The following is a 13,929-nucleotide window of genomic DNA, read 5'->3' as shown; positions in this document are numbered from 1 at the left end:
CAGGGCCAGCGAATCCTGACGGAGCGCGCATATAGCCCCTACCCCAGAGTCAAACTCCTGCCCGGCAATATAATATCGTCGTTCGTGAGCTCAAGTGAAAGTGCGCGGAGAAAACCGATGTTGGGTGAATATTTCGATAGCGGCACGACGCTGTTGCTTCTGAAGAGAGGAGTCGCGCTTGCGCCAAGAAAAGTTCTGCAACGTCCATCTCACGAGCGGCGGATTTTAATATTTCGGTAAAACTGCCGTTGTGAATATACAGACGATGACGACGAAAAAGTGAATAATGGTGATGATGGTTTGCATCGCTACTGCGGCCACTGGAGGCGCTGCCATCCCCCGTGTAAAAAAAAAACAACAACACTAAATCTTGGACCATAACTAAATAACGACAATTGATCAAATTGTCGAGAAGGTGAAACGCCACACTCCCAGTGTTGTAATGGTGGTGATAGTGGCGATGCTGATCATGATGGGTATGATGTTGATAATTATGGTGGTGATGATGGATGTTGAACTTCTTTCGCACCGTACGTAGCCAACCAACCGTGCTAATCGGAAGGTGCGGGGGGGGGGGGGGGGGGGGGGAAGGACAATAAACTAATGATGGTGCTGGCGATTCTTATCATGATGAAGGTGGTGACGGCATGAATGATCTTAATAATGGTGGTGGTGATAGTGATAATATTGATGACTGCTTGCGGCGGCAATCGCAAACACGGTGGCGAGATCTTGCGGGCAGCGCATCACGACGAACCGCACGGTTCCACTCTTGCCGTGGTTCCCCTCGCGACGCCAAGTGGCCTCGACGCCGATGACGATGAAGACAAACGCAAGCCAACAAAAGCCGGCCGAGCAAGGGAGGCCTGCGCTGTCATTGCCTTCGGGAGATTCGGACGTGCAGAGAAACCGCGGGCACGGAAACTCGCGAAGGGAGAGAGGGGGGGGGGCCCCCCCGGGGGCCCCCCCCCCTGCTCTTTGGGCGTGCGAGGCCACGCACACTCACGCCGTCGCCGCACGCCCTTCCGTAACAGCAACAACAACGACGGAACGTTTTATGTTTAGCAAGCGATTCGATCTCGACATTGCTCGAAGACTGTAACACGTCCGAGCCACTGGTGTTCGGCAAGCCGTGTGGGTTCTGAGCGAGTGAATCGATGGATGAGTGGGTAGCGGGTGATTGGGTGAGCGAGTCGGTGAGTGGGCGAGCGTGTAAACTGGCCTTTACCCATGGCCTAGTTCTGGCCGTGTACCCTGCATGTTCTGTTTATTTCCTGGCTTTTCATACACGGTGCCACATTGGTGGAATCTACTGATGAAATGCGTGATAATTCATATTTCGGCTCTTTAAGCATATCCTTATGTGCAAGAAACTTTATCCGTCCTTCAGTCCGACCAGCCAGTCAGAAAATCGCCATCTCTGAACTATCCATTTCTCTCGGCCGATGGCAGATGTGGATGATACCGGATGCACTGTGCGACTGTGGTCGTCCATAACGGACCACACGACGTATAACGATGCAATGCGCGATCCACAAATGCGAAGGAGACATCGCAGTGATGATGCACCACTCCGCTGCTCCCGACGCGGTTGCCTGGTTCGACCACCTGAATGTGACAGTCGTTTTTGCTCTGCATCTACATCAGCGGCCGTACGAGAGAATGAAGACTTGTCTCGTCCCATGAAAAGGGGCCGCTGCCCGTGATATAGTTTTTTTTTCCTCTTAAGGCCGCACAGTGTTGTGATCGACGAGTGCCAAGGCAGCGCCGGGTGATTTTTGTTCGCAGCGTCGGGCGTCGTTTCCCGGTTCGTCGACCGTCAGGAAGTTTCGCGTCTTCCCGTCGCCGTCGTCGCCGCCGTCGCCGTCGCCGTCGCCGCCGTCGCCGTCGCCGCCACCGTAGCCGCCTCCTTTCGCATCGTCGCCGTCGCCGCCGGGACGGGCGTGGCGGCCGAGACGACGAAGCGCTCCGTGCGGAACGCGGGCGCCGCGCGGAACGTCGGGCGGCACTCCGAGTCCACGGGAGGCCGCTTGGTCCCCTGGCGGCGGGAGGAGGAGGGGGGGGCGGAGCGGAGACGGCGGTCGGAGCGGAACGCCGCCGCGGCGGCCCCACGCCGGTTCCACCGTCGCCGCTCGCCGAGCCAGGAGGGCCTCCTCGGCGAGTCTCGGCTCACCTCGGCTCACCTCGGCGAGTCTCGGCTCACCTCGGCGAGTCTCGGCTCACCTCGGCTCACCTCGGCAGGAGTTTTCGCGACAAAGTTGTCGCGGTGGGTGTGTGCGATGACGCCGCCGCCGCTGATGCCAATTGAGTAATTTTCAGAAAAGGTTTGACCCTTTCTGGCAATAAAACAGCCGTGTCAAGATGTTAAAACACCAAACTGAAACCTTTTGCAACGAATCGTGTCTGCATTAACCACACACAGTGCTTGTGGTGAACATGAAAAGAAACAAGCACGCTATTGGAGTACATGATGCATTGTCTTTGGCACTGATTGGTCCACACCAGAGGCAGCTTTCTTTAGAGCCTAGTCTCACTAACAGTGTTAGACCAGAGGACGCCAAAAGGCGAACAGCACAAAGACAATTCCACTATCAGGACATTGAGAGCTCGGAGTGAGCAGCTACACCATGGGACATTGCCAGTATCAACATATACGAATAGGTTTTACCCTTGCTGGCAATAAAACGGTTGTGTTAAGATGTTAAAACAATGCCTATACTACCACGGCATGGTTTTTGGTTTGCATGTTCACCGCAAAGTACTGTGTGTGGTTAATGCAGTGCTTGATTGCTTGCAACAGAAGGTTTCCGTTTCTTGTTTGAACATCTTAGCACAACTCCTTTTATTGCCAGAAAGGGCAAAAACCTATTCTTATACGGTTTTATTGTAAATGTTTTTGCTACAAAGGACTAAGAGGTGTCCGGCGATCGCGATGTCGCCCTCATTCCGCTCCCGTGTCCGAGACGTCCGCAAGTAGCAGGACGCCGTCCCCTGCCCCCCGCCCCCCCCCCCACGTTCACCGCCGGACCTCGGGAACGCGCGAGCGGCCCGGAGTAAAATGTTTGTTTTTAATTTTTGATTTAAAGCTTTCGTGACTGCAGTAATTCATATTCTTAGTTTTTTCGGTAAAGTCACGTTGAAGAGAAACAAGAAAATAATTATAAAAACGTTGGCGTCACGCGCAGCTGAAATAAATGCGCCGTTTAAAAATAAATTTATGCAAACCAACACACCTGAAGATGACCGTTTGAGTTATGGTCGAAACGTCGTGAGAATTTTTTTTTATTGTTTTATATATATTTTATTATTTTCTTGTTTCTCTTCAACGTGACTTTACCGAAAAAACTAAGAATATGTTTGTTTTTATAAAGGCATCGTCACTCGCCGCAGAGAGCCGCGGCTCTCAACGACAGCCGGCGCCAATCCGTGCCAAGCGCCCCCCCTGCGCGTCGTGGGAACGGGAAAGGGTCGACAAGGGTGAAGCTGCTTGATGTACACGAGGATCAGCTTTACGCGAGTCGCAGAACCTCGGATGATGACCGACGTCCCGTGGGGCGGTGGCTGTGAGTCTGACCGAGGCGAGCTGCGACAGGAGCCGACGGATCCTCGCCGGGAAAGGTCGCCGCGTGAGGTCTCTCTCCGCGCGGTTCAGCTGCTCCTCCAGGTACGAGACGCCCGCCTGCAGCGTCCGCACGAAGCCCTGCACGGACAAAGGCCCCCCCCCCCGCCCCCGTGTGGCCTTAGCAGACTGCTGGGGCGAGTGCTCTTCGGCGAGCGGCAAATCCACGAAGGCCGGCACGGCAGCGCACGACGGAGCGGGCGGGCGGGCGGGCGGGCGACACCACGCCCGCCCTGAGCGGGCCAGGTACTCTCTGCGAGTCAACCCAGGGGAAGCCCAGGGACTTCTTCAAATAATCATCACCAGTGCTGGTGGCCGCGAGCGGGATTCGAACCCGGGTCGCCGGCTTCGTAGCGCAGCGCACCCGGCCAAACAAAGGACGCTCGCACAAAGACGAAGGTCCCCCGCGCAGCCTTAAAATGCTTCTTGGGGCAAGTGCTGTTAGCGAGCGGCACCTATGAAGGCCCGACGGAGCTGACGAGGGGGCAGGTGGCCAGCACCACGCCCTGCCGCCTTTGTCTCCCCAGTGGCGATGCCTACCGCACCGCGTGCTACTCGTGTAAAGCCGAGAACCGGTTGGGACACCCAAAGTGTCGGCAAGCAACCGGTGAAGACCTGAAGCCAGGCGGCGGAGGTGACGAGAACCGCAAGAGCGGTTTTCGTCCAGGCCCCGTGGACCGCGCGGTGAGGCGAGCGGGGACCCTGCCCGTGTCGGATTACCACCGCGCGTTGCCAACAGCCGCCGAATCTGGCGGAAGGAAGGGAGCGACGGCGAGCTGCGCCCATGGGCGGGATCTGGCCGTGGACCCGTCGCGTAGCCGGGAGGGCGGCTCGAGGCGGGGAGCGACCGCCCGTGGCGGAGACGGAGCGGGTTGGGGAGCGGCACCTCGAGCTGCTCGACGCGGGCGAACACGTGCCGCACGCCCGGCACGAGGGCGTGGAGACGGGGCAGGGCGTCGTCCCGGACGCTGTGCGTGTCTCTCCTCACCTGGCACACGCACGCGGTTACAGCTGTGGTGTGCGTGGGGCTGGTGGGGGTTGTGGTGTGAGTGGGGCTGGTGGGGGTTGTGGTGTGCGTGGGGCTGGTGGGGGTTGTGGTGTGAGTGGGGCTGGTGGGGGTTGTGGTGTGGGTGGTGCTGGTGGGGGTTGTGGTGTGGGTGGTGCTGGTGGGGGTTGTGGTGTGGGTGGCTCTGGTAGCGGTTGTGGTGTGGGTGGGGCTGGTGGGGGTTGTGGTGTGCGTGGCGCTGGTGGGGGTTGTGGTGTGGGTGGGGCTGGTGGTGTGGGTGGGGCTGGTGGGGGTTGTGGTGTGCGTGGGGCTGGTGGGGGTTGTGGTGTGCGTGGTTCTGGTGGGGGGTTGTGGTGTGAGTGGCTCTGGTGGGGGTTGTGGTGTGGGTGGCTCTGGTAGCGGTTGTGGTGTGGGTGGGGCTGGTGGGGGTTGTGGTGTGGGTGGTGCTGGTGGGGGTTGTGGTGTGAGTGGTTTGGTGGGGGTTGTGGTGTGGGTGGCTCTGGTAGCGGTTGTGGTGTGGGTGGGGCTGGTGGGGGTTGTGGTGTGCGTGGCGCTGGTGGGGGTTGTGGTGTGGGTGGCTCTGGTGGGGGTTGTGGTGTGGGTGGCTCTGGTAGCGGTTGTGGTGTGGGTGGGGCTGGTGGGGGTTGTGGTGTACGTGGCGCTGGTGGGGGTTGTGGTGTGGGTGGGGCTGGTGGGGGTTGTGGTGTGCGTGGTCACGATTCGGGCTCCTGATCCCATTCAAGAACCCGCTCTTGTCCGTCATCTTTGTGTTGCCGTTCCCATTGGTACCGTCTCATTTGCATTGCCACACTCATCCAACGCAGTCGGTGACGAAGGTAGTCCCTGATGTCGAGGGTGACGATGATGGTCACAATGTTGCTGGAGATGTTAGCGATGGAGCCCTGGTGTAAATGCTGTTGGAGATGGTGCTGACGGTGATGATGATGGTGCTGATGGGGCTAATGCTGGTGCTGATGAAGATGATGGTGCTGATGGCGACGATGATGGTGTTGATGATGGCGGTGATGATAGTTCTTTGGTTCTCACCATGTCCAGTATTCCACAGAGCTCCTCCATGCGGGAAAGCATCGCCTCTATGCTCATCTCCAGTTCCAAAACCTGAGCAAAGGCAAAGACCCCCCCATGTAGCCTTTGACACACCGTGGGGCAAAGTGCTGATAAGCGGGAAACTATAATGGCTGCCACGGGGTGTTGTGCTCAGCACCACGCCCGACCGCCTTTGTGTCTCCAGTGATGTTTACGGATTACAACGGGCACTCGGTTGAAGGCTGAGTTGATGTGCGTGGAGGCCTATGGAAGGTTCCTAAATCGCTCGCCACTGATGTTAGCCGTGGCCGGTTCGTCGCGCAGTGCACCAACCGCCGTGCCACCGCTCCCCACCAACTTGTGCAAACCCACAGACGCAAAGACCACCACCCCCGCATCGTACGACTTCCACAGATATTCCCCGCTGGTGTTCGCCGTGAGCTCGCTAATCGCTGCAGCACCACCGCTACACCCCCCCCCCCAACATCACCAATCCTATAAGAACAAAGACAAAGATCCACCCCCGGGGTATCCTTAACAGACTGTTGGGGCAATGTGATGTTAGCGAGCTCTCATGCACACACACACACTAAGATGAACAAAGACCAAGATTGCCCTGCATATCCTGAACAGACTGCCGGGACTGTTCGCGAGCACCTATGAAGGCCAGCACCACGCCCGGCCGCCTTTGTCTTCCCACTGCTGATGTTTACACACCGCACCAGCTGCCCACACACACCAGCATCTAACACTTGTCCTGATATTGCTGCAGGTGGCACATACACACCTGACACGTGCACCTGACAGGCCTCGTCCTGATAAAGCCATGAATGACACATTCACACAGCTGACACAACAAGTCCTGATATAGATATAGGGGACACAACTACACACGTTACACACCTGTCCCTTATACAGGTCATCACAGCGTGACACACCTAACACCTGCATCTGATCCAGGTAATCACAGTGTGACACACGTGACACCTGATAGTTGATCACAGTATGACACGTGTCACAACCGCACCTGATACAGGTAAGGGGCCGTCCATAAATGACGTCACGCACCTGGGAGGGGGGGGGTCAGACATTTGTGACGCCGTGTGACGAAAGGGGGGGGGTCAAAAATCGTCCAAAATGGCGTGACGTCATTTATGGACGGCCCCTAATCACAGTGACACACCTAACACCTAATACAGGTAATCACATGATGACACGTGACACATGACACACCTGACATCTAATACAGGTAATCACACGTGACACACCTGACACCTAATACAGGTAATCACAGGATGACACGTGACACCTGATACAGGTAATCACAGGATGACACGCGACACACCTGACACCTAATACAGGTAATCACAGGATGACACGTGACACACCTGACACCTAATACAGGTAATCACAGGATGACACGTGACACACCTAACACCTAATACAGATAATCACAGGATGACACGTGACACACCTAACACCTAATACAGATAATCACAGGATGACACGTGACACTTAATACAGGTAATCACAGGCTGACACGTGGCACACCTGACACACCTCCTTGCTCACGTCGGCTCTCAGGCTCCCGGCGAGTCCCATGGCGACAGTGTGCAGGAGGAACTCCCCCTCCTCCATCCCTGGGCCCTGAGTTTCCTCCATCACTGGACCCTCGGTCTTCTCAGTCTCTGGGCCTCGAGTCTCCTCCATAATTGGGCCTCGAGTGTCCTCCGTCTCTGGGCCCCGAGGCTCCTCCGCCTCTGGGCCCCGAGGCTCCTCCGCCTCTGGGCCCCGAGGCTCCTCCGCCTCTGGGCCCCGAGGCTCCTCCGTCTCTGGGCCCTCAGTTTCCCCCATCTCTGGGCCCCGAGCCTCCTCCGTCTCTGGGCCCGGAACCTCCTCCGTCTCTGGGCCCCGAGTCACCTCCACCAATGGGCCCTGAGTCTCCTCCGTCTCTGGGCGCCGAGTCTCCTCCGTCTCTGGGCCCCGAGTCTCCTCCGTCTCTGGGCCCTGAGTCACCTCCACCAATGGGCCCCGAGTCTCCTCCGTCTCTGGGCCCCGAGTCTCCGTCTCTGGGCCCCGAGTCTCCGTCTCTGGGCCCCGAGTCTCCGTCTCTGGGCCCCGAGTCTCCGTCTCTGGGCCCCGAGTCTCCGTCTCTGGGCCCCGAGTCTCCGTCTCTGGGCCCCGAGTCTCCTCCGTCTCTGGGCCCCGAGTCTCCTCCGTCTCTGGGCCCCGAGTCTCCTCCGTCTCTGGGCCCCGAGTCTCCTCCGTCTCTGGGCCCCGAGTCTCCTCCGTCTCTGGGCCCCGAGTCTCCTCCGTCTCTGGGCCCCGAGTCTCCTCCGTCTCTGGGCCCCGAGTCTCCTCCGTCTCTGGGCCGCGAGTCTCCTCCGTCTCTGGGCCCCGAGTCTCCTCCGTCTCTGGGCCCGGAACCTCCTCCATCTCTGGGCTCCGAGTCTCCTCCGTCTCTGGGCCCTCGGTCTCCTCCGTCTCTGGGCCCTCCGTCTCCTCCGTCTCTGGGCCCTCCGTCTCCTCCGTCTCTGGGCCCTCCGTCTCTGGGCCCCGAGTCTCCTCCGTCTCTGGGCCCCGAGTCTCCTCCGTCTCTGGGTCCCGAGTGTCCTCCGTCTCTAGGTCCTGAGTCACCTCCACCAATGGGTCCCGAGTCTCCTCCGTCTCTGGGCCCCGAGTGTCCTCCGTCTCTGGGCCCCGAGTCTCCTCCGTCTCTGGGCCCCGAGTCTCCTCCGTCTCTGGGCCCCGAGTCTCCTCCGTCTCTGGGCCCCGAGTCTCCTCCGTCTCTGGGCCCCGAGTCTCCTCCGTCTCTGGGCCCCGAGTCTCCTCCGTCTCTGGGCCCCGAGTCTCCTTCGTCGCTGGGCCCCGAGTCTCCTCCGTCTGTGGGCCCCGAGTCTCCTCCGTCTCTGGGCCTTGTCTCCCAGTCTCCCTTTGCCAAAACCGACCGCCGTTTCTGTTCATGCTGCTGCTGATGGCGATGCAGATGATGGTAACGACGGCGATGCTGATGATGGTGATGATGATGACGATGCCGGTGATGGTGGTGATGATGATGCTCACGATGAATGAGATAACGATGACTTCGCTCCTGCAAATGATGATGATGCTGATGATGATTCTTCTGATGCTGCGGCTGCTTTACCCACTTGCATCGTTACCGCGGAGCGCAATGTACGAGAGGACGCCTGCGTTCATTCACCTCTCGCCTTTGTTACGGCCGCGTTAATTATCCGTCTTGTAAATTATTGTTTTTTTAAAACAATAATGATGACTACACATTGCAGACACATTCGCCACGGCGTGCGAGCCTCGCTCATTGTATTGCACGGGCGGGCGAGAGGAGGGAGCGGTGGCGCAGTGGTTAGCGTCGCACGCCGGCTGTCCCGGTTCGATTCCCCGGTGCCTCTCGCGACGATTAAAAAGTAATATAATTTTTAATCATCTCTGGTACATCCCCTCCGCCCACTCACCTCTAGGTCGGCTCTGCCTTAAATGACGCGTAGCCATCGGGAGGGGTGAGACAAAGACGGCCGCGCAATGTGTTGGCCCTAACAAAAAAAAATCTCCCTTTTGCCACCGCGATGTTCAAGAGCCGCCGAAATCGATTCCCCGGATTTCCGCTGCTCTCACCCAACGACATCTGGTGGCGAGTTGTTGTTGTTGTTGTTTCTGGCGCCTACCCCTAGGTCGACTTCGGCGTTAAATGGCTTGTGCGTGCGCGCGGCGAGATGTTAACTACCTCGCTTGGTACGCAGGAGGTCGTGAGTTCGATCCCGACCCTGACGCCTGCTGTTGTGTATTTGAAGTTTGCGTCTCTCTCTCTCTCTCTCCCCGTGGTCGCGTGGATTTTTCCCCGGGTCCTCCGGTGTTTCTCCTCCACATTTGGAATCAACGTCACGCGCTGAGAGTATGTGGCTGCTGCTATAAATGATCCACAATAGAAATGGTTACATTATACATTGCTACAGGCTGCTGCTATACGTGCTGGGCTGCAGAGGGCGGTGCAGAAAACTCCCAAGTGTATGCCCCCTGCCTAGACTAGCGTGGTGAAGTATGGTCAAACAGCCCATCATCCAGCAGTGGCGGATTGGAAGGTCAATACAATGACATCCAACATACGTACAGTATTCCATCACGTCCGTACGGCGAGACCGGTACCACGCCTGGCCGCTTTTGTCTCCCCATGTGCTGAACTTTTGACAGATCGCAACCCACACACACACACACACTTTTTATTTCACCAGGTAAAGGCCCCACTGAGATACGTGACTCTTTTTCAGAAGCGACCTGGCCATCACTAATGATGGCCCATCAAAGTAGGCTTGTCATATGGACATGTCTAGCAGTAGCCAGAGACTCTAAACGCGTGACGTTGATTATAAATGTGAAGGGGAAAACCGGAGGAACCGGAGAGAAATCCACGCGACCACAGAGAGTGAGAGAGACACGCGAACTCCACAAATACAGCAGGCATCGTCAGGGTCGGGATTGAACCCACGACCTCCTGCACACCAGGCGATGTAGTTAACATCTCCTAGCCACCGTGATGATGATAGAGAGAGAGAGACACTGCAAAGTCCAAATATATGCAGCAGGCATCGTCAGGGTCGGGATCGAACCCACGACCTCCTGCACACCAGGCGAGGTAGTTAACATCTCCTAGCCACCGTGATGATGAGAGGGAGACACCGCAGACTCAAAATCTACAGCAGGCGTCAGGGTCGGGATTAAACCCACGAACTCCTGCATACCAGGCGAGGTAGTTAACATCTCCTAGCCACCGTGATGATGGGAGGGAGACGCCGCAGACTCAAAATCTACAGCAGGCGTCAGGGTCGGGATTGAACCCACGACCTCCTGCATACCAGGCGAGGTAGTTAACATCTCCTAGCCACCGTGGCGCTGCCCTGGCATGCAAAGTTCGCCCATCCAAGCGCGACTCAAACTCAACCGTGCTTAGCATTCGATATCTGACAAGAAAATGTAAAATCCAGGACCGTGGAGTCCAGATGGACCCCGGTAGAAATGGGTTAGTCCCACCTAATGTGGCAAACACTCGACTGATTAATTCAAACCAAGTTTATCTTTCGATTAAATTGAAAACTAGTATCGTTAGAAGTGCTGTTTGTGTGACTTTAGTTTGTTGTCCTTCCCCCCGCACCTCCCGATTCGCACGGTTGGCTCGGTACGGCGCGAAAGAAATTCAAAGTACATACGACGCGCAACTTCAGTCGTTTCGGATTGGTTGACAACTGGCCCTCAATTTCCCTGTAAACGTGGTGACTCGTCCGGTGGATGTAGGCAGGTGAGGTTTGTCCACTAGGAGGCGTTGGGACACCACCCTATCAAGCAGATGGAGATGATTTTTTTTACTTAAAGTACTTTTCTATAAATAGTTTTGTTGTGATAAAAATAATAACAATGATTGTTTCAACGTGAATGGCCTAACGAAGATAACATTTTAAGTTGTTCGCATGAGAAACCGCTGGAACGCCACGTCTCGTTTGTGTTTAGGGGAGGTCTCTAGGCGGCTTTGCAGGCGTACTCCGAGTGAGAGATTTCCCTTCGGGTTATTGCGATTCGTAGTACAGGGTTCTTTTTTGTTTGGGTTAGATCGCGTAAATATATAAATGTGTCGTTAAAACTCCGCCACCACCCGACACAGCCAACTAGTGAGGGTTGTCACGTAAACAGAACGTGGCCAATTCGTCACTAGTACAGCACCACCGGTGTTTTGGGGAGCCAAGCCACAACATTTACAATCTGAGTTCCGTGACGTTTCGCCAGTAATGACAACCAGCTTCATCAGGCGACAGCCAGATTTGTGAAGTCCACCTCTTCCGTTCCTCAAATAGAGGCGTAGTTGTGATTACGTCACTTGTGTGTTCTTCTTTCGCTAAGTGGAGGGGGGGGGGTGCATGGGGGTGGTGGGATTAATGAATCGACGTACATTTTGCTTGGCGCATTACGCGTGCCCATTGGCTTCCTTATTTTATCCACGCCGTTTGAGTCCCGATTGAGGACGGTGGGAAAAATCCAAGTCGCCCGCGGCTGTAATGACGACGTCACGACGCCGGGCTCGCAATTCGCAAACAACAGCGGGGTCCGTGGTCTTGACGCGCAAAAAGCGAAAACCACAGCAGGAGGGCGACAAACGAAGAATTAGCGACGATCAGCATTTGAGTGCTTCGTTGTTTTGCGTCGTATTTGTTCATCAATGCCTCGCCGTTGGTGGACAAGACCGTTGTATCACTTGCACGGGAAGGCCAAAAACAAGACGAGGTTTTTCTAAGATTAGGACACCGTCATCTTCTCAGATGTCACTCACGACAGCCTCGCCGATAGTGCAGATGTCACGAGCCGCCACTGGGCGGAGGAGTTAATTACAAGAATCTTGGCATAAAACAGCTACCAGCAACAGATGGGTCATCGTTACCATCCTCTACATGAAAAGCCGAAAAATCCCCCGTGTAGCCTTAGCAGACTGTTGGGGCAAGTGCTGTGCGCGAGTAACACCTACGAAAGGCCGGCACGGCACACCAGGGGATGGGTGGCCAGCACCACGCCCGGCACCCTTTGTCTTCCGAGTGACGATGTTTACACATCGCACCAGGTACTATACTCGTTTGAGTCGACCGCAGGGAGGCCCCACAACCGGTTCAGATATTCCTCGCCGATGTTGGCCGTGAGTGGGAATCAAACTCGAGCCGCCGGGTTCGAAGCGCGCTTTCAAGGGCCCCCGCGCTCTCAAGGGCCCCCCGCTAAATGATTTCAAGCTATCAATTCCGGTTCAGTGATTCTGCACTTGCTCTATTACTATAGTACTATACCGTCTTCAACTTTTATGAACGACTGGGTGTTTAAGGTCAGCGATTTGTCGTGTTATCTGGCTGTATAGCAAATGAAAAAAGTACAATTACTTTACTATGCAAGTTAAACATTTGTGTTTTAATATAAACGTTTATTTATTTATTTAGAGCCCGTTTATAACAAATGCTACAGGCCCCGCACTAGCTTAGTCCGACACTGGGTGGGTGGCCAACACCACGCCTGACCGCCTTTGTCTCCCCAGTGGCGATGTTTAATTATAATTAATGATAATTAACTATAATCTGAATTACAATTAATCGTAATGATCCCACGCCCCGCTATTGAGTCGTGGGTGTGTTGAGTAGAAAATCAGGCACTGAACTCGACTGATTAATTAAACCCAAGTTTATTTTTCAATTAAAATCATGACGCCGCTGCGCGTCACACTATACAGTATTTAACACACGCTTATTAATCATCATCATATATAAAAAAATAAACGCCGGTCTGCGCGGAGCGCTGTGTAATACAAAGTTTCCCCAAATTCCAGTCCGAGCGAATCACCACCCCGCCACCATTCTCCGTCTTTCCGCGTTTACCAATGTACTCCTCCCCATTCGATTGCCAAGTACTGTAACTCGTGCCACGCTACACGCGCCAGATGATTGTATAACACGTCCCACGTGACGCGCTAAGCTAGAAACACGTCTGCATTGATAAAAGTCGATTCAAATTAAGATTGAGATCTCAGCGTGCGTGTGTGCGCGTGTTCCGTGCGTGTGCACACGTGTTCCGTGTGTGCGCGTGTTCCGTGTGTGTGCACACGTGTTCCGTGTAGTGTGCACGTGTTCCGTGTGTTTCACGTGTTCCGTGTGTGCGCGTGTTCCGTGTAGTCCACACACGCTCCCACGTGACGCGGACAGCGTTAATTGCTCGGTGCGTCACGCGGGACGTGGTTAGCAATCATCGGGCGCGTGCAAGCAGCGTGGAATGCGTTCATTTGTATTTGGATGTGGAGGAGGAACACGGTTAACACGGGGGGGGGGAGCGTGGTGGTGTCGTTCGCGAAATCTGGAGTTTGGAAAACCCTGGACTGGAGCAGATCCGTGTCTCTCTCTCTCAATCGGAATCCCACCGCTCCCAACCAAATACGCACATTCGACTCCCACTTTACAAATCTTTCAAAAACCGGCACAGACTTTCGACGCGCGGAGGGTGGAGGGAGAGGGTGTGTGGGGTGGGGGGCATTTTGATAAAACAAAATAAAGACGACTGAAGTACACAAAGATCCCCCGTGTAGCCTTAACAGACTGTTGGGGCAAGTGCTGTTAGCGAGCAGCACCTATAAAGGCCGACACGGCACACGAAGGGGTGAGGAGTGATTGGTGGCCAACACCACGTCCGGCCACCTTTGTCTCCCACAATGCTGATGTTTACACGCCGC

The 13,929-nt window shown here is 55.6% G+C and overlaps 1 protein-coding gene across 4 annotated transcripts; it reads right to left on the bottom strand.

Moving 5' to 3' along the window:
* Nucleotides 1-209: 209 nt before the first annotated feature.
* LOC142930915 (uncharacterized) lies at nucleotides 210-9,630 on the bottom strand. Of its 4 annotated transcripts, none has more exons than XM_076074058.1 (5): nucleotides 7,224-9,630; nucleotides 5,673-5,744; nucleotides 4,506-4,607; nucleotides 3,575-3,700; nucleotides 210-2,038 (listed from the first exon to the last, which is right to left on the bottom strand). In XM_076074058.1, exons 1-5 carry the CDS (start codon nucleotides 8,634-8,636, stop codon nucleotides 1,820-1,822), a joined length of 1,932 nt encoding a protein of 643 aa, XP_075930173.1. In that variant the 5' UTR covers nucleotides 8,637-9,630; the 3' UTR covers nucleotides 210-1,819. The 4 variants fall into 4 exon arrangements, 3 of the variants coding, with proteins under 3 accessions (XP_075930173.1, XP_075930175.1, XP_075930174.1); XM_076074060.1 differs by having other exon boundaries at nucleotides 7,245-9,630; XM_076074059.1 differs by having other exon boundaries at nucleotides 7,233-9,629.
* Between the last annotated feature and the right edge of the window lie 4,299 nt (nucleotides 9,631-13,929).

This window comes from Petromyzon marinus, chromosome 45 (genome assembly GCF_048934315.1).
Source record: "Petromyzon marinus isolate PM22_M1 ecotype Great Lakes invasive population chromosome 45, UKy_Petmar_22M1.pri1.0, whole genome shotgun sequence".
Classification (NCBI taxonomy): Eukaryota; Metazoa; Chordata; class Hyperoartia; order Petromyzontiformes; family Petromyzontidae; genus Petromyzon; species Petromyzon marinus.
This window is presented reverse-complemented; position numbering and strand designations above follow the sequence as displayed.